Genomic DNA, 21,043 nt, shown 5'->3' with positions numbered 1-21,043 from the left:
ACTGTAGTTGCATGTGTTTTATTTTATATTGGTCTAACACTTGGACTCTGTGTAGGTTGTTTTTTATAACCAACATACTAGCATTTAGAAAAAGTTGTCTGAGCAAATCCAGGGGCTTCAGGCAGTTTGTCAGCTTCCGTGTTAAAGAAAAGGCAGTCCTTGCATATGTTGTTTGAGGACATCGGACTGCAGGGATGGGCTGCCATCATGGAATTGATTTATAATCTTGGTTTTACGATCACTGGTTTATAGTACTTCCTTTGATTTTGTGATTTCACATTTGTGTACCTTTTCTTTAATTAACTAAAGACATGACAAGTATTATCTGTGTAAAGTCCCAGTTTCACTGGTATGCCTCTCTTCTCTTTCCCTACTTTCATCTATAGGTCAGGTTGTGAAATGAGGTGTGCATGGAAAAAATACAAGTAATCTTCTAGCAGAGTAATGTATCGGGCACGTATACAAAAAGTAGAATTCTAGTTCCAACTCATGTTTCTCTAGAAGTTTCTCTAGAAGTTTAAATAGTGTGTCATATGCTGCCCAAATGAATGGCCTTCAGTGATTCATCTGATGTCACATAACGAGACAAAAATGCAAATCCTTGTCCTTATGTCTTAGTTGCAAGCTGCTTCCTCTGGTTTGAACCACTAATTTCATGCGGGTGGCTTTTATGAACGTGAGATGATATTGGCCTAATATCTTCAATTCATACAGATAACTTAGTGTGTATGCCCCCCCAATATGGTTGATTGGATTTTGATTTTTTAACCTTTCTATTAAGCACTAGAAAGTAATTTTTTTTTTCAGATCACCTTCTCCTACATTTTTGTCATTAATCATAGTGCAATATTTTGAAAGGAGCATTTGTGTATTGTAGGACTATAAATGTATTTTTAGCTTTATTCTTAGCACATGATCTCTTTCCCAAGAAGCTTGCATGACAAGTCTTTGTTCTTCTGCAGGTTTATTCACGTGCTTAACTTTAACACACATTTAATTTATCCAAATCCTTGTACATCTTGGGGAAATTTACCTGTTTGAGACTGATTCTGCAAAACTTGCATATATATTTAATAAAAGATGAGACAAGAGAACATGATTATTGTTTACAGTTACTAGCATTAAAAAAAATCTTTATGATATTTTGCTACCTTTGCTCCTATTTTTATGCAGGAAAATAACCTTTGGAGCAACAAGACTGTACCATTGCCCTTCCTTGTCACTGTGGTGTCATCTAAGAAGGAAACATTTTGCAGCTGTTCTGATGCCAGCTTAATCTTTAGTTTAGGTCTCTGATACCACCATCTGCCTGTTGATGAAAGTGCCCTCTGCCTTCCAAGTCCTCTTTTTCTGACGTGGCAGTTGTGTTCATAGGCAGTTTTAACAGCTTTACACTAAGAGCTTCAAGGTTTGAAGCAGTTTCGTTTCATTGTGACCCAAACTGATATTCTCAACTTCAGCTTGGATTACTGAAAGCATGACAGTTTTTCAAAGTTGGTTTCTATTTTTTCCCTCTCTCCACACAAATTCCAGGGTTTGTGCAAAGCTCTCAAGGCAGACTGTGCTGGCAGAGCAGTAATGAAACAGATGTGATCCTTGTACCTTGCATTAGCACTGATTTAGTAGAAGCTATTCCAGCTTCTTGATCATGACTGTCAGCAAAGGTGGCACTCGGGTGATTTTGAGGTACTGAATTTTGGTGCAGTTGTAACCTACATGAGTTTGGTTTGGATGCAGTTCTCACAACTCTTCACAGTTCTGCATTTCTTCACAGTTGGAAATGTTCTCTATGGATGCAGTTCTCACAACTCTTCACAGTTGGAAATGTTCTCTGTTTTTAAGACAAACAGTAATTAACCATTACAGCAAAGAAGGAAGGGGGAAGTGTTGATTCTCTACCTTGTAGCTTGTTTTACCCTTCTGTGCTCTCGACCTCTTGGCTGCTGTCAGGATCAGTTTTGGTATGCCACAACTCAACTTCCATTAGAATTTGTCTTCTTGCATAAATAACTAGTGCCTGCCTCAGAAGTGACTGTTGCTTTTATAAGCTGTGTTGTCATTGAAGCTCACGTGCCTTTTTCTGTGTAATCTCAGACATCAGTTCTAAGTAGCAGTAGAAAAACTCAACAACACATTGATCAGTTTTCCAACTTTCTGCATTTTTTTTCACATTTTCTGCTTTTTTCCAGAGCAGAAAGTCCCTGGTGTTAAGAACACTTTTTATAATTTTATGTAGGCATTAATTATCTTTGCAGTGGTAAATTAATGTCAGTTTATCAAATATGTCTTATTCTTGAAAGAATATTTTTTTATAATTGCAGATTGGCATTTTTAAAAATAAATTTTATTTGCTTTGGTGAGATTTTTCCCCTTTAATTTCTTTCTTTTTTTGGGTGTGTCACAGTAGATCTTCACTGCAGCTGTGTCTGTGATCCTTATATATATATATAAACAGAAAGGCACATGCAAAGACCTAATTATATGGTATGAAATAAAGTGAGATTTTACTGACATATGTATGTTTTGGGAAGAGGAATTTAGGGAAAAAGTTGCAGCTTGGTGTCAAATTTAAAGAAGCAGGGAATGTCAGGTTAAATGTGGTAACATCCAACACTGTCCTCACCCTGAAGGTGGGAAAGGTAGGTTATGGACAACCATGTCTAGTTTTACACTGTTCTGTGTAAAACTGTGTGAACAGTGAATTGATGTTGTGCTTTTCTGTAGTTGTATCCAGAACACTCCATAGGTGTAGAGGACCCTTTTCTGTGTGTGACATTTGAAGACTTCAGAAGTGAAAATAATAAATGAGTTGCAGTTTCTGTAATACAGAGATTGGATAATGAAACAGTAAGGAATAAATGAAAATCCCTATTTTGCAATGTGGAGAAGAGGGCTGTAGGACTACAGTTAGAACACTGAATCATAGGTGATTCCTATAGTTGAGTGATAGATTTTGCACTCTGTTCCACAAAATGCAGGTTAGAATGGAAGGTGCACATTTTTTCTGTCTTTTAGAATATTGTATCACTTGTACAGCTACCTTCTGTTGACTTACATCTAAAACCCCACATGCTCTTCAGTAGCATCTGCCTTTTTTTTTGCAGCTACAGGTGTGAGTTTATCACTTCAGCAGTTACTGGGTGTCTCCTGGTAGTGGACTATAGGGTACTCCCATGATGTTTAAATTAGTATTATAAGTATTATATTAGAACAGTGAGTGATTTGTGCCAGGACACCCTCTATGGCCATTTGGGCATAGTCTCCACCTCTGTCACATGTTAATGACAGAGTACTTCTCCCACTCCCAGGATGGTTAGCAGTGAGAACATGTAATCTGAGACAAACCCCATGCCTCTGAGCAGTCCTGCTGGTGTGCTTTGTCCATGGCCGGGAAGGTCATGAGCCACAACCCTTTCTTACCCCTAAATCAGCTTTTTTTTTTTTTTTTGATCCTGTAGTAAGCAGTAAGACCTCAAGAATTTATAAGTATAAGGGGACACACTGGAGTTCTCTCTTGGGGCCATCAACTTCTATGTATTGCAAAGGCACAGATAGTTCAGAGGTATGGATCACAGGACTGAGGGAGTGGAATAGTAGAAAACAAGTTTTGAGATCATCTGAGCAACCTGGTCTGGTGGAAGGTGTCCCTGCCCACGGCAGGAGTGTTGGATCTAGATGGTACTTCAACTGCTTTCCAACCCAAACCATTCTATAGTTGTGTGATCTTTCCTTTTCCCCTTCCCTTCAGAGGCAGGTCAGGGTTTGCTGACCTGTTCCTGACAGATTTTTGTCAAACTTTCACCCCAAATCGTTGGAAGTCTAACAGCTTCTAGACTTTTGATCTATTTCACTACCTTAATTACAGTTATTAAATTTTATGTATCAATACTATATCCTTTCATTTTCTCAATATGCTCTATGTATTTGGAGTCAGCTATATGCTTTTCTTCTCTACAGGTTTTACTCACATTTTTGCAATAACAAACTTTGAACTCCACTTTCTTTATGTGATCTCTTTGGATAGGGATGAGTTAATTACTCTTAATTCAAAGCAGCAACTCAGTTCCTCCAGGAACAAGAGAATTTGCTGCAGTTATTGGCTGCAGATATAAACAGTGACTGTCTTTTTATGGAGAAACTGTTACTTGCAATAAGTAAACATAATTTGATCTACTAGTTCAGTTTTATTGTTTTCTGATATTCTTTCTTATAGCCATTTAAAACTCTTTTTGTGCCTTTTATGGCATCTTTGTGGGTTATGACTCATATTTTAAAAAATTTAAAAATCTCTGTTTACTCTGTCATTTGGTTTATACTTCTCGTAACATGTGATGTGAAAATTGAAAAGTGTTTTCCTGGGCAGACTATACCAGCATTGAATAGAGTAGGTTTTTTTTCTCTGTGTGTATCTATATTGGAGGACTTGTGTTTATTTTATTTTAGTTTATTTTTTCCTCTAATAGTATTATGATATTGTCTCACTGGCATTTTGTGATCTGGTGTAGCTGTTGGATCCTTTTGTTGCAGAGGTACTCTTTAGCTGGTCATTCCCCATCTCCTGAGTTAGTTATTTCCTCTAAAAAACATGCTTTGTCCCTGTTGAATTACATCCTAATTTTATTAAATCATTTGTCTAATTTGTCAGAATTTACTTGCCTTCCAGAGTGTCTGCAGCTCTCTCCTGATTTTCTGTTATTTCCTTTCCCAGTCTGTTTACTTTATTTTGCTGTATATGGCATGGATGGAAATTCAGGGTTGCACCAAGATGAGATCTTGAGCCCTCTGTGAAACTCTACTGCAGATATACACCTAGTTTAAGTGTAGTAATTATTTATTACATATCCTTTTTCCAGCTGGTTTGTACTTGCTTAAAGGTACTTTCACTTGCAACTCTGACTTTTTTTTTTTTTTTTTCCTAATGTCTTGTTTCTGACAGTATTCCTATCTGGGCTTGTCCCTGTCTCTTCTAGGCAGAAGATAATGGCAGCAGATCAGGCTGTGGCATTGCAGGGCTTCACAGCTGCTGCCTTGCTTAGTGTGGTGTTTGACAAGTTGTTTTAACATCCTTACAGAACTCCTGGTTTGGTCTCTTGTTTGTTGACTTCTAAGTATTTTCTGAAGTTTTACCTAAAGGATTATCCATTTAGAGAAATGTGCTTTGGAAATTTTAAATGGTTTTATCCCAATTTGGAAAAAAAAAAAAGGGTCAAAGTTTCCCTTGCAGCAACTCAGCCAAATCTTACCAACACTCTAGCTGGACTTCTTAGAATGTGCTTGTTAATAAAATAAAGGGATGTTAAAACATACTACTAGAGTTAGTAAAAAGTTAGAAATCGAGTTAATGGAAAATGAAGGGGTAACCAGTGGTTACATAGGTAAGTTGTGCATATATGTCTTTGTGTAAACTGTTAGGAATATGTGTTGTTTGTAAGGAGATGCTTTTAAGAACTTCTCTGTTAATTGGCTACTTTTATTTTTACAGCCTACACAGCTCAGGCAGATGAGAAGACAGGCCCTGCTACTCCTACAGATGCTCACGCCAGAGCCTTACTGGTTTGCAATGGACCTTTAGAACATTATGATTTTTTGATTAAGCATAAAGAGCTGAAGAATGATGAGCAGCAAAGAAGAGTTGTGCAGCACCTGCAGAAATTGCATGAGAGCCTTAAAGGCTACAGTATTGATTCGAAAAATGTTCTTTCAAAGGTGAGGTTTACAATGATAAAAATATTTTTTACATTTATATTTGCTTGTAAGAATGCACTTAAAATGCATAAATTTCTGTCAAGAGCACAAATTTTATTTTTGCAAATGCATCTTTGCAGATAGATCAGTCTTCATGTTTCTCTCTTTCTTTTTTGGTTTGTAAAGTCCAGTGGCACTCCAGAAGTAGCCAGATTAGATATTATTGAAATAATTCCGTAAGAAAATATAATGTGGTTTTAGTTATGTCCACTGCCTTCTTTTCCAAAAACGTCATTTGGCTATAGAAGAGAGGGGCCTAAACCAGGTTTTAATTCTCAAGTACTGGTATTGTACTTGTGTGTTTGGATTACATAAACTGAACACTGATGTTTTGTGTTCTAACAGATATCCCACAAGTAATTCCACATTATGATATGTATCAGACATGACTTTTAAAAACAATTCTTCTCCATGTTGCTAGTTTCCAGGTGAGGTAAGGGAAAAGGCCTTGGTATAATCTGCACCCTTGTTGTGATTTTGGGGGCATCACAGTTTCTTTTCAAAGGATTTACAAATTTTAGACATATCCCTGTTGCACATTGCTTAACAATCATAGTGCTGTTAGCCAGGTGTTGCATCTCCGGAATGTTTCCCTGAAGCTCTTGACACAATGTTTTCTAGACTCTCTTTGACAGTATTTTCCATGTCTCTTGTTTTCATGCTGTTATTCTCAGATTGCTGCTCTGGTGGCCTTGCACCTGCACATACTGATAGCACTGGCATGGCACATTCTCATGGGAAGCAACTAGAACTGATGTGGCAATTCCCTCTTCAGCTTTCCTTTCCCCTTGTTTCGTAGATCTGAGTTTATATCCCAGAAAACCAAATGTAGCACCCAGCAAACCAGATAAGACATTTAATTTGTCTCTAAATATTGGGCATAGATGTGCACAAAAGTTGAATGCCCAGTGAATGTGCTTCATTTGCATCTGATTAATATATTTCAGTCAGCACAGTTGTAAGCTGTGGTAGGATGAAACAACAAGAGTGGGATCTTTGACTAGCCTGATGATAAAAGTATAGTGCTGGGGGAAGAGTGTGGCAAAATATACATTGCTCTCTCACCTGCACTTTCTCAGCCAGAAAAGGAGAGACCTCCTTGTTCCTGGGAGAAGGGAATCTGTCAGCGTTTTCCCCAGTTAGACCCTGAGTTTTTCTTTTGATTTCACTCTTCTCTTGCACCACTTTAGGGGTTTTTTTCATGAGAGTAACTTGAACATTTATGGTCAATAAATGTCTTTTGCAGTCTTTGCTAACAAATCTCCATGTCAGCCTGTTTAAACATTCATTGCACAACTCTCCTCATCTCAAGAGCATAAATCTAAATATGCTACTATTAAACTTGTTACCTAACCATACCAGATCATTCTCTTTCCTGGCACAAATACTGTCATGTTTGCAGGTTGCAGGGCAAGACTAAATGATGTAGCATGAGATAAGGGGAGCCACAGCCTGAGACAAAAATGTTATGATGGAGGCATTGCCTTTACTGCCAAACCTGAGGATCAGTAGGCTAGAATATTTTGATCTTTTCTGGCAAGAAGTTGTGGACATTTGGATATTAAGTTCTAAAAGCACTGCCCTGGAGAATAATTTTGAGAGCTGACTTGTGTTAACTGGAGTGCTCCAAATCATTGTTTAGAGCGGGTGTCATGGCTTTGTAGATCAAGAATTATGTGGGTTTGTTATTTACTGATTCTTTGATTGCTAAGTGGAAGGAAGCTTGTATTGCAGAGAACAAATACCAACCTTACTCTATTTAGGAAATATGATGCTGCTGTGTCCCTGTATAACAGAGCTAATTGCAGTAAAGCCAGACTGACACTTTCTTACTTAAATGCCATTTCTCACTTGAGAATGTGTTTTTCACTACTTCCTTTAAAGCATTCCACTTCTTCATTTAACATTGCTTTAATTTTAACAACTTTTGAAAATTGTTGCATGGCTCACTGATAAACTAGTGAGTCAGTGAGAAGCAGCTGAAGAACTGCTTGCTACAGGAGTGTTACTGCAGTTTGAGGTTTTTCTACTAGAATTTGGTATTTTTGTGGAAATCTTAAGATTGGTAACAGGTTGAGCAATATAGTGCCATGCCATACATCAAAACCCTAGAAAAGGAGGAGAACAGTGACTTCTGCATAAATCTGTCAAAGTCTGCTAGCTTATGTAATTAAATGAAATCATGATTCAGGGAGAAGAAGTCACAACAGCTTTGTTCCTCTTCTGCTGTATTTGAGGAAGCAATTTGCCAGTTCAAACAGAGCTCCCTATGAGATAAAATGAAGGCAAACAGATGATAGTTTAAATTCTAATGCAGGCCAGGTTTTGCTTCAACAAAGTTGTAATCAACATCTTAATGAAGGTTTCTCCAGAATAAGTCACAAATGTGACTAGATAGTTGGTAAAATCATATGCTTACCATATGTGTGCATCTATTGAAGGGTTTCCTAAGTAAGCAATATACTTGGCTTTTTGTTGTGGACTTTAGTGTTGTGATGCTGTTGCAGGTTCAGTTAGAGCTAAGGCTTTTCATGCCAAGAAGAGCTGGTGCTGAGTATTGCTGCCTGGAGCTGGCCTGGGTTGAGTAGGATTTGTGTAGGTTTATGGGTGGAATTCATTCTGACCAGTAGAAGGCTTCTCCAGGAAAATATTAATGATGCAGGTAATCCTGTGTTTGTGAATAGCTTGTTGGCAGTCTCCTCTCATGGAAGCTAGGTACTTTGTAGCTTTGAACACTGTCATGTTTTTGTAATAAAACCATTGGATTTCCTTTCTGTTTTGTACTTGGTGAGTTGTAATAGATGTAAATGAAACAAATTTATGTATTTTAAACTAATTAAGGATATATTTTGAAAAGTTAAAATACTTTCTCAGTTATACTTAGTATTTTGTAAGCTTTTTCAGGAGGTTTCTAGCAACTTGAATAGCCCACTTTTAGTATGAAATCTCCTGTACTGAGAATAAATTAATCTACTGGCAGCTTTTACAAAATAAAAAAAAAATAGTGGTGCCTGGCATTTCAAGTGTGCTCATTTTTCCTGGCTCTGTTATTGAAGAGAATGTGTTTGAGAGGTTGCAGTGAGGGAAAAAGGGACAGTGGAAGAGAAACCTCTCTCTACCAGCCTCTTCTATTGTCTGATATTCCTTATTTTATTGCTTGATTTCTTCTGTGATAGAATTACAGAAGCCTCTTCCAAAACAGCAGAAACTATTCCAGAAATAGAAACTTCTGAACCATTACAAGAATGGTCTGCTTTGGTTTTAGCTGGGTTCTTCTTTTGTCACTTTTTCTCTAAATAGTTTTATTCACTGAATTGTGGTAAAAGTAGGATTAGGGAGCAAATATTTATATCAGATACAATAGAGGCCTTTCAGGATTTTTTTTTTTTTACCCAGAACACTTGTGTTACCTCACAGGCCAAACCTTTTTGAAACGAGTAGTCTGGGGCACATAGACACACCAGGTGCCATTTTCTTCATGGTAATAAAATTCTATTTTGTTATTATGTAAGTTTTTTGGGGCATCAGCTTAGAATGAATCTCAGGGGAAAAAACATTTAGTCTTGCTGCCAACCAAGTAGGCTTCTGTTTTTTAAAATTACTCCTCAAATTTGAACAAGGACTTTGATCTTCAACTTGGTGAAAGCATGGCCTTGTGTGTTGAGATATTTTGAGATCCTCTGAATTGAAGTTCAAGGCCATAAGAGTTTGCATAGACATTTCAGATCTCCAGCTTTTCAAAATAATACCAATTGGGGCATCTTAAGAGTTGTTGAGTTGCTGTACTAATGACTTGAAATAAGCTCAATTATAAGTGAGGTCATGTTTTGAAAAGAGGTATGAACAATAGTAAACACCATTCAAGACCTTGAAAATGTCTTCAGCTACAACAGCCAAAAAGGAGTCTTGAAAGAGTGGGAGAAAAAGGCAGTTTTGTTAGGATTAAAAAAAAAAAAATTCTGCTGTTGGGAGACTTGTCTTGAATTTTGCATATTTTAATTAACCATCTTAGTATTGGCATTCATTTGCACTTAAGAGTTTTTCAGTCAGGGTGTAAATACTGCCAGGAAATGAGTTGCTTGCTTCTGGTGTCTGAGCAGGGGAGAAGGTGGGAAGACGTTGCATGTTACTAAAGGTATTCTCCCCTTCAAACTCAAGTTTTGTGTATCACTTAATATCTTTGGGTTAGTACCTTTTAGATATTAACTTTAAGATACTTAAATCTTACCATTGTTGCCAAAGAAAACATATTGTCAACAAACTTAATGTTGTTATGCTGACACCCCAAGGGTACCTCAGGATATATGGAAATGAGCAAGGAGAAATCATTAATTTAGTTTGTCTTCCTACATTTTCTACTTTTCTCCCTTTTCTGCCTGAAATAAAGAAGAATCTCCTTATTTTAGGGTGACTGGAGGATATTCTGCATTAGATCTCCTCCCTGCTTCTTGCAAAGAGTAGGTTTGCATAGAAACAAGATCAGTATTCTGCTTTCTTTGTCCCCCATACCATTGATTGACTGCTTGCTGGGATTTAAATTGAATCCAGTGTTGATGGGATTTTATCAGCAATCCTAGTGGAAGTTTCCCTTTTTCTTAGACAACTTCCAGGCTTCAGAAGATGCATTAGAATAACTAAAACAAAAAGAAAAAAAATCCATTTTATGATCATGCAAAATAGCTTGAGACTGGTAGGATATCTGAGTTTTCAGTATTAAAAAAATTTACTGATTAAGTTTTACTTTTTTGAAATAAAATGTATATTAAGAAAAAAACCAAACCAAAACAACCAAAGAATATAAAAACAAATTCTTAGAGTTATACAATATCTGACAGGAATGACAAAGTCATTATCCTAAAGCTATCAATAGTGTGATGTTTAGAATTATATGTAAAATATTTCCTGCAAACTTCTTTAATTGCTGAAACAGGAAAAATGGTTTTCTGACATTTGACTTGTTTTTAGAGGTGATCAACAAATATGTTTGGATCTGCCACAGTATCCATCCTTTTTAGCAGTCAGATATTGCTCAAATATTGCTGCCTTCAAAGGGAAACAAATTTAAATTTTAAAAACAACTTTTATGGAGCCCAGGCCATTATATCTGTTTCCTTTAGTCAAAACAAAAGTTCCTTTGTCTGTAACATGTTATCTGGAAATAAGTGTGCCTAAAAAGACAAATGGATCTGCCACAGTATCCATCCTTTTTAGCAGTCAGATATCGCTCAAATATTGCTGTCTTCAAACGGAAACAAATTTAAATTTTAAAAACAACTTTTATGGAGCCCAGGCCATTATATCTGTAGTAGTAAAGTAGTTAAATGTAATTAATAAAAGTTTTACAATGAAAATACTGGTATAAAAATGTAGGCATTATTATTTGTTCTGGTTGTATAACCTTTGCAAAAACAGGTGCAGCTGTACTCTACACATTGATTTGTTTTTTTAGCTTTGTGCTGCTTCTCGTGAAACTGCAAATCACGTTAATACAGCCTTTCTGTATAATAAATTGAATATGATAGTCTATTATATTGTTAAAATGATTGTTGGTAATCTAAATCTAAACCCAAATAAATTATTCTGAAAATGTCTCGTTTGGATTTTTGTCTGTTTCTCCTTTTCTCCTGTAACTTTGAGCATCAGGAGTTTTATTGAGCACAAACTCTTTAAAACGTACACGCTGAAAAATATTCAACAATTAAATTGTCTTACAATGCTTTCAAAGCATTAGCAGATAGTTGCAGCCCTGTCAATTAATGGAATAGTTTCCAAACATTTGAAACCCTTTCCAGCCACAGATTGATGATACAAATTTTTGATTACCCTATTAACAGAGATCTAAATTAAATCCAAACAGGGCTCTTGTGTAAGAGCCATGCTTGCATATTTTCTGAGTGAGCTGGTACTGCAGACCCGAGATATTACCCTTCTACTTTTTGGTCATGCATTTTCTTTTATATTTAATTAGTGTTTTGTACTGACTCCTCTATTTCTTTACCATGGTACTGTATTTTGAAAAAGTGCTTTAGATTCAAGTTGTTTAGCAATTACCCAGTTCCAAATGAGACCACAGGGTTGCAATTTTAATTTTCTTCTGTCTTGGCTCAGCCAATAGAGCTCTGAAAGTGGAGCACTTTAAAATAAGCAAATACTCTTCTGCAGTGTGTTTGTGGATGTCAATTCAGTTTCCTGGATTTGATTGAATTTTTTTAAGATTTCCAGTTTTTTAGAAACTGTTTCTTTTTTGAATTATACTTGGAAGTGGCTGTGCACAGTACTGGGGGAAAGGGAAAGAGGACTATTTCAAATTGAAAGTCTTAGCATTACTGGAAGTTTTTGCATAAAAATATATACTTGAGTAATATAGATATCAGGTGTCATATGTTCTGAATAATATTTAGAAATTAAAAATTTTTAAGCAATATTGATTCCAGATGAAAGTAACTCACTTGAAAAAATGGTTAATAAAAGGCATACTTTAAAAGTATATTTTTATATGTTTATATATTTATACATATACAGACACATGCATGTGTATATAGATACATATTTTTACTGTGACTGTATTGATTTTAATCATGTTTAAACCAGAGATAATTTTGGGTTTAATATTCAAAGCTGAGAGTATAGGATGTACAATGTTCATGGCCTCTGCAGTACTGATTTTCTAAGTCCTAATAGTTTATCTCTTTAGCAGAGCTGCTCTAATAGGTATTTAGTGCATATATCTATGAATAGTACAATACTGCTTAACTTTATATCCTTCTTTCCTGGGACTATTTGCTCAAATGGTTTAATGAGGCAAAGGATTTGTTTTGATGATGGTGGATTTGGAAACATTGAATCATTTTATGTGTTCTGTTAACAAGGCACATGTGCTATGGCCAGGGATGGAGATATTTTCACAATGATCTGAAAAACCCCAAATCTCAAGCCCTGCACGTGTGTTTTGCTTCTTAAATAGAATTTGCACAATGATAACATTACTTATGAATTTTGAGCTAATGATTTAGTCAAGGTTACACTTTGCTGCCTAGTACTACTGTTGTGGTTAAGTGTAGCTGCTTTCTTACTATACCACAGCCGTGTGCTTGCTTTTATTTTACCTCCTATCTACATTTACTCTTTTTCTCTTGACTTGCAGCTCTTTGCCAAAACCAACCCCCCAAAAGGTCTTTATGTCTATGGAGATGTTGGTAAGTGTCATTTGCATCCAATAGAATTTTTTCTAAATTCATGTCTATTCAAATTCTGAAGTGTCTGAAAGCTGTATGTTTACGTAGCTTTATTAGTTTAATGAATTTTAGTGGATGTAGCATTATGATGTTATTTAGTATAATTACACTCTGAATACTGGAAGCTGTTTGATTGGACCACATTACTATGTGTAGTTGTTTTCAGTGTTACCCATTCTCTAATATTTAAGAATGCAATTTAAGAATATGGGAACTAATTGTGGGAGAAAATTCATATATTCTAATTGTAACAGTGCAGCATGAAAACATACTTGCTTTCCAAATGAAATACTAACATGTTTTATAGGTGTACAGGGAGTAATTTGTGCAACCTTTGGGCCACATCTGTGTTTCAAAGCAGAAAAATAAAAATGTAGTTCTTTCAAGTTTTTGAACAGAAAACATAACTGTTCCTCACAGCAGTCTGGACTGGTACTTACCCTGTGGAAAATTAGAGTTTCATTAGGGCCAAGCTAACAAACAATCATTACTGTAATCAGTGCAGACTGCTCTTAAATTAACTACCTGTTGAGTGTTTTTTATTGTTCTTACTTGAAGGCACAGGAAAGACAATGGTGATGGACATGTTCTATTCTCACTTAGAAGTAGAAAGGAAAAAGAGAGTCCATTTTCATGGCTTCATGTTGGATGTACACCAGAGTAAGTGCAGACACAGGTATTGACAAGAATTTTATATAATACAGTATCTATTAAAAAGTCTGTCTCATTTTCATATTAATCACTGTAATGTTATTTAAATATTTAAGCATAAAGAAAAGTAAAAAAAAAATATGAGAAAAGTTAAAGCATGTTAGTATTGTGTATCATACCAGCATAGATATTAATTGCTTATTATTTCTCAAGTATCTTTTCTGAAAGAAAAATATACATACCTGGTTGTATATATAACTTGAGTGTATTGCTTAGATTGAAATCCTTAACTAAATGTTTTCCAGGTGCCAATTAGCTTACCTGAAATCTGAAGAAGGCAACTGCTAAAACTGAAAATGTAAAGGTTAAGCTCACTCTGTATTTTGAATAAGCAATAACTAAATCAGATATAAATGCCAAGGAGAAGGGAAAATATTCTGGTTGAGTAACTCAGTAATAACTGTCAGTAATTTAGAGGGAAAAAGCAGGAGAAAGAAGTACATCCTAAGTTTCTGAAAATTTTCTGATCAGCTGAATAAGGCACTTTTTTGACAGGAATGCTGTTCTAGATATTTTAAAACTTGCTTCTGTTTCTAAATTCTATGACCATATAATACTATCAAATTGTTAACTATTATTGTATTTTACAAGTGTTGTGACAGCTGCATTTTTCTTGGGAAGCTTTCACTGGTGTCAATAACTCGAGCCACTTTTTAGTGCCCACTTTTCAATCATTGCTGGGTCACTTGAGATTTTGTTTCCGTTTCTTGTCGTTTGTGTTTAATCTTAGCAAAGGTAGCTTCCTTCTGCAGGATCCTTTTTTTCTCAATCTTTGTCTATAGTCAGATGCAATACAGTCCATGAGACAGTAAAGTATGGATTTAATAATCTTACCTTACACCATTACTTCACGTGTTGCTGTATCACTGTATTGCTACGTCTGCCTTCTTTTAGCTAAATGCATTCTAAGAATATCTTCAGAGCAAGATAAAACTCCAATTTGTATCATTTTGTAGAAGATAGAGTATAGGTGCATAGCATTCAAGATGTTTTTGACATTTGTTTTACAGCCTTCTAAACAAAATAAGAATCACAACATCTGTGAGCTTTTTACTGTTGTGTGGATGTGGTTGTAAAGTGTTTTAGCCTCTTCTCTGGATTAAGTTTGAAGCTTTCTTATTTTTACTGGACCAGTTTACTTTTTATTTGTTAGCTAAATAATTTCTTCTTCCTGTCTTAGAAAAAGAAATAAATATGTGTTCTTTTCCATTTTATCATCTAAGGAATACATCGCCTTAAGCAGAACTTACCAAAGAGAAAAGCAGGATTTATGGCCAAATCATACGACCCAATTGCCCCTGTGGCAGAGGAAATAAGCAGAGAGGCTGCTCTCCTGTGTTTTGATGAGTTTCAGGTAAGAAGTCATAGATTACTACTTCATTTCAAAGGAAACTTCATAAATTTACTTTAGATCTTAAAATATGATACTTGATACTGATAATACACTATTTGAATCACTGGCCAGTAGTGACTGGTAGAAGTTAAGGACTAGAAGTCACTTCACAGTTTTGAAGATGGTAAGGTTTGGGGTTTTTTTCCACAGCATTCAAGATGCAAGTTAGCAGTGTAAGTCACCTTGCAGTGCTTTTGTTTGCCTGTCTGGTCATTGATCTTGCAAGGAGGTATTAGAGTTTGTCTAGAGGCTCTTGAATTCTTCAGGACAGGGACCATCATCCTGTACTGAGTCTGTACAGTGCCACCTGATGCTTGCTTGCCATTGATCTTTGCTTTTGTAGTTCATATAATGCAACAAACACTCTCAATGTGATTAACTATTTTAAGAAACTTCTACTGAATTAAATGTGAAAATTAAAAATAAATGTATGAAACGATCTTTACCCAAGCTAGCTTGATTATTTAATTTGTTTTACACAGCTTGTGAATATTAAGGGTATGTCACAAACTTAAATTGTTTATAAAAATGTTTAATAAAAAGCTAGAGGTACTTGGCAGCTTTAACCAGCTGAGATACTTTTTAATTCAGAGGGAAAATGCAGAGCAAGATACGAACATATCTATGTTAGTTCTCGAATCACCAGTAGTAAAAGAATCTGTTAAGTGAAATTGTCTGTTATGGTGTTAAATTAATACCATTTTCTGAAATGGGTGGAGCAGTTTATATCTCCTAGCTATTATTTTGCAAACCTGCACACTTGAGGAAGTAACTGTTCTATGGTCAGCTCCTATGAAGGGAATTGTGGTCAGGTAACAGTTGTTGTTGTTTTAAGTTTCTGTTGCATTTTTCAAGCAGGAGTGGTTTCAGAATGTGTGGGGTCATTGCAATTGCTGCTGTTTGATCATTTAATTTGTGCTCTGTCCAGTGAATGTGATTATGCTGGGCTTCCAAAACTTGAGTGTAAAATATAAATAGAGAGACAATTGTGCTTAGACTATGAAGAAATGAGAAGGTTTGGAGAGGGAGGTGTTGACTGTCACAACATTAAATGCTCAAATGGTAGAAAATGGCTGTACCATGTATTAGTGTAAATACCTGTTTTTCTGTATAAATGCTCACTGCTTTCATGTTGCAGTATTGTGGTGTTTACAGACTGTCTGTCATATTTCCATATTGTAAAGGGAGAGACTGTGGTATAGTTTGTTCCCAAGTTGATTGCCTGCTCCCCCTGGTGACTTGCTTGAGGTACACCAATGACTTCAATTGTAAAAAGCACCTGTTCTGTTGAACTTTTGCAGCTGGGAAATTAATACAAGAACTATACATTTAAAATGTGTTTCCAAGACCTTGCATTAATAAGTGAATTTTTAAAATCTACTTGGTTTGGATATACTAATTTTCTAAATTCACAGATTTCTGAATGGCTGGATTTCTTGCCTGATTTTCTGTAACATGGAACTCTACACAGGTTTTGCATGATAAGAGGAGTTCCAGCTTTCTGAAATTTTGCAGAAGGCAAATTTGGGATAAGGAATCCTCTGCTTGAATAGTCATAAAGTAGTGCAGTGACTGGAAGAGGAGCTCACATGGTGAGACAATTAACATTAATAATAAGGAGCCGTGTTTAATTTGGTGATGTTTGCAGCTCATTTCTGCAGTGGAGATCATGGCTTTATTTCCCTGCAGTCTGATTTACTAGTATTTAAAGAACTGCTAGATTAAAATGAAGCTGGAAAGCACTGCAGGCTTAGAATATACACTGCTCTGACTTGTGGACAAAGCAACTCTCTGTTTTGACAGATGAAAAGTGAGGTTGTTTTGGCAAAATAATAGTGTGTGGAGACAACATCAGAAAACTATTGAGATTTGCTTTAAACACTTCAAGTTGCTTTCAGATGCCTGCTGAACAAAAAAAAGGAAATAAGTTGAAATTAATTATTCATTTATCTTAAGAACAGAAACATGGATGAGTGGTATTTTAAACAGGGACAGCAGAACATATTGTTAATGCTCATTTTGCAGAGGAAACCAAATGCAGAACTTCAGAAGACAAAAGCATTGTTGAGGTTGCATTTTCCTCATTGACAATGGGCTAAAGCAAAACAGAAGTATTCCGAAATAAATCTTCCTGCAAAATCCAGAGAACTGTTAAGCAAGTGGAGAATTGACTAATTGATCTAGAAAAATATTTCAGTACTTCTTGTAATAGTAATTTTCTGTGTTCCAAAGTATTGTTGTATTTAAAAAAGAATGTTTTAATGTTTCTTTGTGCAAATACTGTGTGATGGCCAGGACCTCAGTGACAGCACTATGCTTCTGTGTTTGTCCATTTTGAAGCAAGATTTTGTCAGCAATTGCCTGAGCCCCAGGCTGTCAGGTTATTAAAGCATTGCTGTGTCTTACTGATCTTTGTCATATAGTTTACTGGAAATATTCAAGTCTTTTTTTAATCACAAAACTCTTAAACCATTCTGAAAATGCCTTCATTTTGAAGAAAAACCCTAAAATGAAGTAATTATGAGATTTCAGAGCACAGAGGTGGCTAGCAGTGACCAAAGAACTATACACAGGTGGTTAGAAGCTCTCATTTTGGCACGGGGCTGTAACCTTTGCTAGTATTGATAATAAAACCAGAGTCCCTCCTTCTTGAGAAGCTGAGAGATGATGCAGTGTTAACCTTAAGGTACCAATAGTATCATTTGGACTACAAAAGTGAACTAACAATTTAGGGAGTTTTTACTAACCTGCATTCTATTAAAAGCCTCTAATAAAGATTAGGCTCTTATTTTTGTGCTAATACTAATTGCTGATAATACATGCTTATGTTTGTCATTCATTATGTGGAACTGTACCAATCAGTGGCTGACTGAGTCTCAGGCACTTAAACATGTAAATTAACTATTAGTCTAGTGTCTTTGCTTTTTTTTTTCTTTTTTCTCTTAAATGCTAATGAAATTTCTCCATTCTGTCTTCTAGCAGGCTCTCCTTCTTGGTAATTTGTAGAGTTTGCTTTTGTTATCATTTGCAATAAATGCTGGATACAGTAAAAAACATGAGAACTTAAAATCCTTTAGTTACTGTCTTCTACCTGCTTTACCTTGTAGAAATTGTTTATCTTTCCTAAAGTGTATTAGATAAAAAGAGCTCACATTTGCTTCCTGGTCCTCAAAATGGCTCTTGCTTTTTGACAGAACTTGCAAGACGTTTGTTGGGGTTTTTTTGTTTGGTTGGTTGGTTTTTTGGTTTGGTTTTTTTTTAGTGTGTTGTTGTTGGGGTTTTTTTGTGTTTTTCTTTTCCTGTTTTTGTAATGGAGCTCAGAATTCTGCATCAAAAACCAGTTCTCATTAATGGGAGAATGTTATTGGTTTTTTTTTTAATGTGAGCATTATTACTCTTTCATTCCCTGTTTGCTAAAGGCAGCATGCTTGCTTTGTAGTAGTATTAAACAAAAAGGTTTGTAACAAAATTATTTCTGTAATAGAATTTTAAAATTTGGCTTTTACGTGTGCTTTGTAGTACAAGAAATTCAGTTACCCTGAAGATGCACATCTGTAGTGATTCCTTGTGTGTCTTGTGTTCTTAGGAAGGGAAGAAATTAGTAAATTTTTGTAGCCAAAATAAATAAATTATTGATAAGTGAAATATAAACAAGTGTGTAAAACATATGGTATAATAGTGAATTACTATTTTTTTTAATATCAGCTCTTAGGTAACAGAGATATGCAAATCTGAGGCATGTATAATAGTGTAAAATTTGTTTTTTATAAAGTAAAAAATCCCTATTAAGGCATTCACAAAAGAAAATGGAAAAAATCTTTGGAAGAAGGAAACTAGTGTTTATGTATTGTTCATTAAGAACATTATTGCTTCAAAACTAGCTACCAGAAATGTAACCTAAGTCTTTTACCTAAGTTTCTAGTGCAGAATTATTTTTTTTTTCCCACTGAAATGTAATTTAGAAATGGGAGAATTATGGGGGGTGGAGTAGAAGAAAACATTGTGCTGGGTAAAGCTTTCTGTGATGGCACATGTGTTGTTATCACAGCATACACATCTAAGGTGGTGAAAGCACAGCAATCTGTCTGTCTCTTGTGTAATGGGAATATATAACTCCCAGCATGCCACCACTGGTTTATTTCCTCAGAACTGGGGTCTGTTTTGGCAAGCCAAAATGCAACAAGTGTCTTTATAATAACCACAGGGTCTGCAGGAAAATCAAGTGTAATGATCATAAAGGTGGTTTATGTATTAAGATGGTGAAGTCCTGTAAAAGATGAATTGCTGGTTTTTCAGAAAAACTTGATATATTTCTTTACAGCATTGTTCCTGTATCCTTTTATTTCTTGGTACCAAAAAGCAAATTTGTTAAGCTAAAATTAAGATATTTATAGAAATTTTACTTAATGGCGTATCTTGTAGTAATTTTTTCTTCCTTACCCCTCCCCAGTATCACTTGTCCTACCCATTTTTATTTTTCATTCGTGTTTTGTGCCTGAAGGTTAGAAGAGGCTGACTGTGCTGGAAGTGACTGCCTGCCTTTTGATTATTCATGGACAGTAATAGAAGGCACTTAAAAAGAACAATGAAATTGCTTATTTTTGTGATGGGCCATCTGTTGAATTGTTTTTTGCAACAATCACACAATAGTATCTATGTCATATCATTCTATTTTCAACAGCAGCTGATTATGTATAGTTGGCTACTTGTCTTTATTTCTGAAGTCCCATGACCATTTTAAATTCACCTCTGCAAACCTTTGCCTCAAAGGTAATAGAAATGTAAAACAGCCGGTGTGTATCTCTTTTTATCTTCTGGGTTTTTTTTCATGTTGTTCCTAATTAAGTAGGCTCTTAAATGTTTAGGTCTGTTTTCTGTGTCTCCCACCTGTAGTTTTATAATAGAAGTTAACATGGAATCATTTAGCAATTGGTAAAGAAATGGTGGAGTTCCGCAATAAAGAGTGGGCAAGTTTTGAAAGACTGTGGTACATTCACTGCTTATTAATTATCCCTTTTATTTTTTCTCACCAAGCAATAATTAGAATCTTTTTCCATGGCTTTCACTAACAAGCATTTTCCTAGCTACAAAGCCACTTGCAGATCTATTGCAGCAGAAGCTGAAAGCAAGATATAACAAATGTCTTGTCTTCTCAGGTCACTGACATTGCTGATGCCATGATTCTGAAGCAGCTTTTTGAAAATCTCTTCCAAAATGGGGTTGTCGTTGTGGCAACATCCAACAGGCCGCCAGAAGGTAAAAACAAACATTCTATCAGTGTTACCCAAATCCAGATAGTCCAGCTTGTCCCCTGCTTTTTCTTGTTCTTAAAGAAGGAAAGTTTTTCCACTTAATCTTACCCCTCCTGTATCTCAAACTCAGAGAGTTCCTTCCTCCACCACTCTCAAAACTTTCTCTTTTCTGATCTCCTGTACGTTATCCAAACCAGTGAGAGGGTGTTTGGTCACAGGGCAGTTGAGGAGGGGTAAAATATTGCCTGTATTGAATCTGTTTAAGGATAGGAAAAGATCAGATCCTGCAAAAGAAGGGAAGTGATATCACACTCCTTCCCGGTTCCTAACTCAGAAACTTGCAGATGTGGTTCCCCAGCTTGAAGGAGACCCACTTATCAAGATGCCATTCTTACCTTCTTATATGCTGCTCTGAGAGAATTAAGTGGAGAGTTGTTTAAATTTCTACCTCTTCTTTACAGTGACTGTCATTTCTAGTGATTAGCTAAGTAGATCCTTCTACAAAGTTCCCAAATCTGTATGGATTTTAACCGCACAGTAATTGTAATTTTTTATAAAGGAGAAAAATGTTTGTGTTGTAGAGCATTAGCAGTTAGCATAATGCCTAAACTTTAATGACATTTCAGATTGATCAATTTCAAATACTGAAGAGTTACCTTAATTGTTAACTGTAATGACCATTAATTTTCCTACCCAAATTAATTGAG

At 35.6% G+C, this 21,043-nt stretch overlaps 1 protein-coding gene across 2 annotated transcripts in view; it reads left to right on the top strand.

The window, feature by feature from the left end:
- The window catches only part of AFG1L (AFG1 like ATPase), a 59,159-nt gene that overhangs the window by 880 nt on the left and 37,236 nt on the right, over positions 1–21,043 (top strand). For both annotated transcript variants that reach the window (XM_039727923.1, XM_039727915.1), the window contains exons 2-6: positions 5,483–5,706; positions 12,890–12,941; positions 13,539–13,640; positions 14,915–15,045; positions 20,241–20,340. In XM_039727923.1, the coding sequence (XP_039583857.1) occupies positions 5,483–5,706; positions 12,890–12,941; positions 13,539–13,640; positions 14,915–15,045; positions 20,241–20,340 (609 nt within the window). The remainder of the gene's footprint in view (positions 1–5,482; positions 5,707–12,889; positions 12,942–13,538; positions 13,641–14,914; positions 15,046–20,240; positions 20,341–21,043) is intronic.

The sequence above is a fragment of the Passer montanus genome, unplaced genomic scaffold (genome assembly GCF_014805655.1).
Source record: "Passer montanus isolate IOZ18808 unplaced genomic scaffold, ASM1480565v1 scaffold11, whole genome shotgun sequence".
NCBI classification, from domain to species: domain Eukaryota; kingdom Metazoa; phylum Chordata; class Aves; order Passeriformes; family Passeridae; genus Passer; species Passer montanus.
This window is presented reverse-complemented; position numbering and strand designations above follow the sequence as displayed.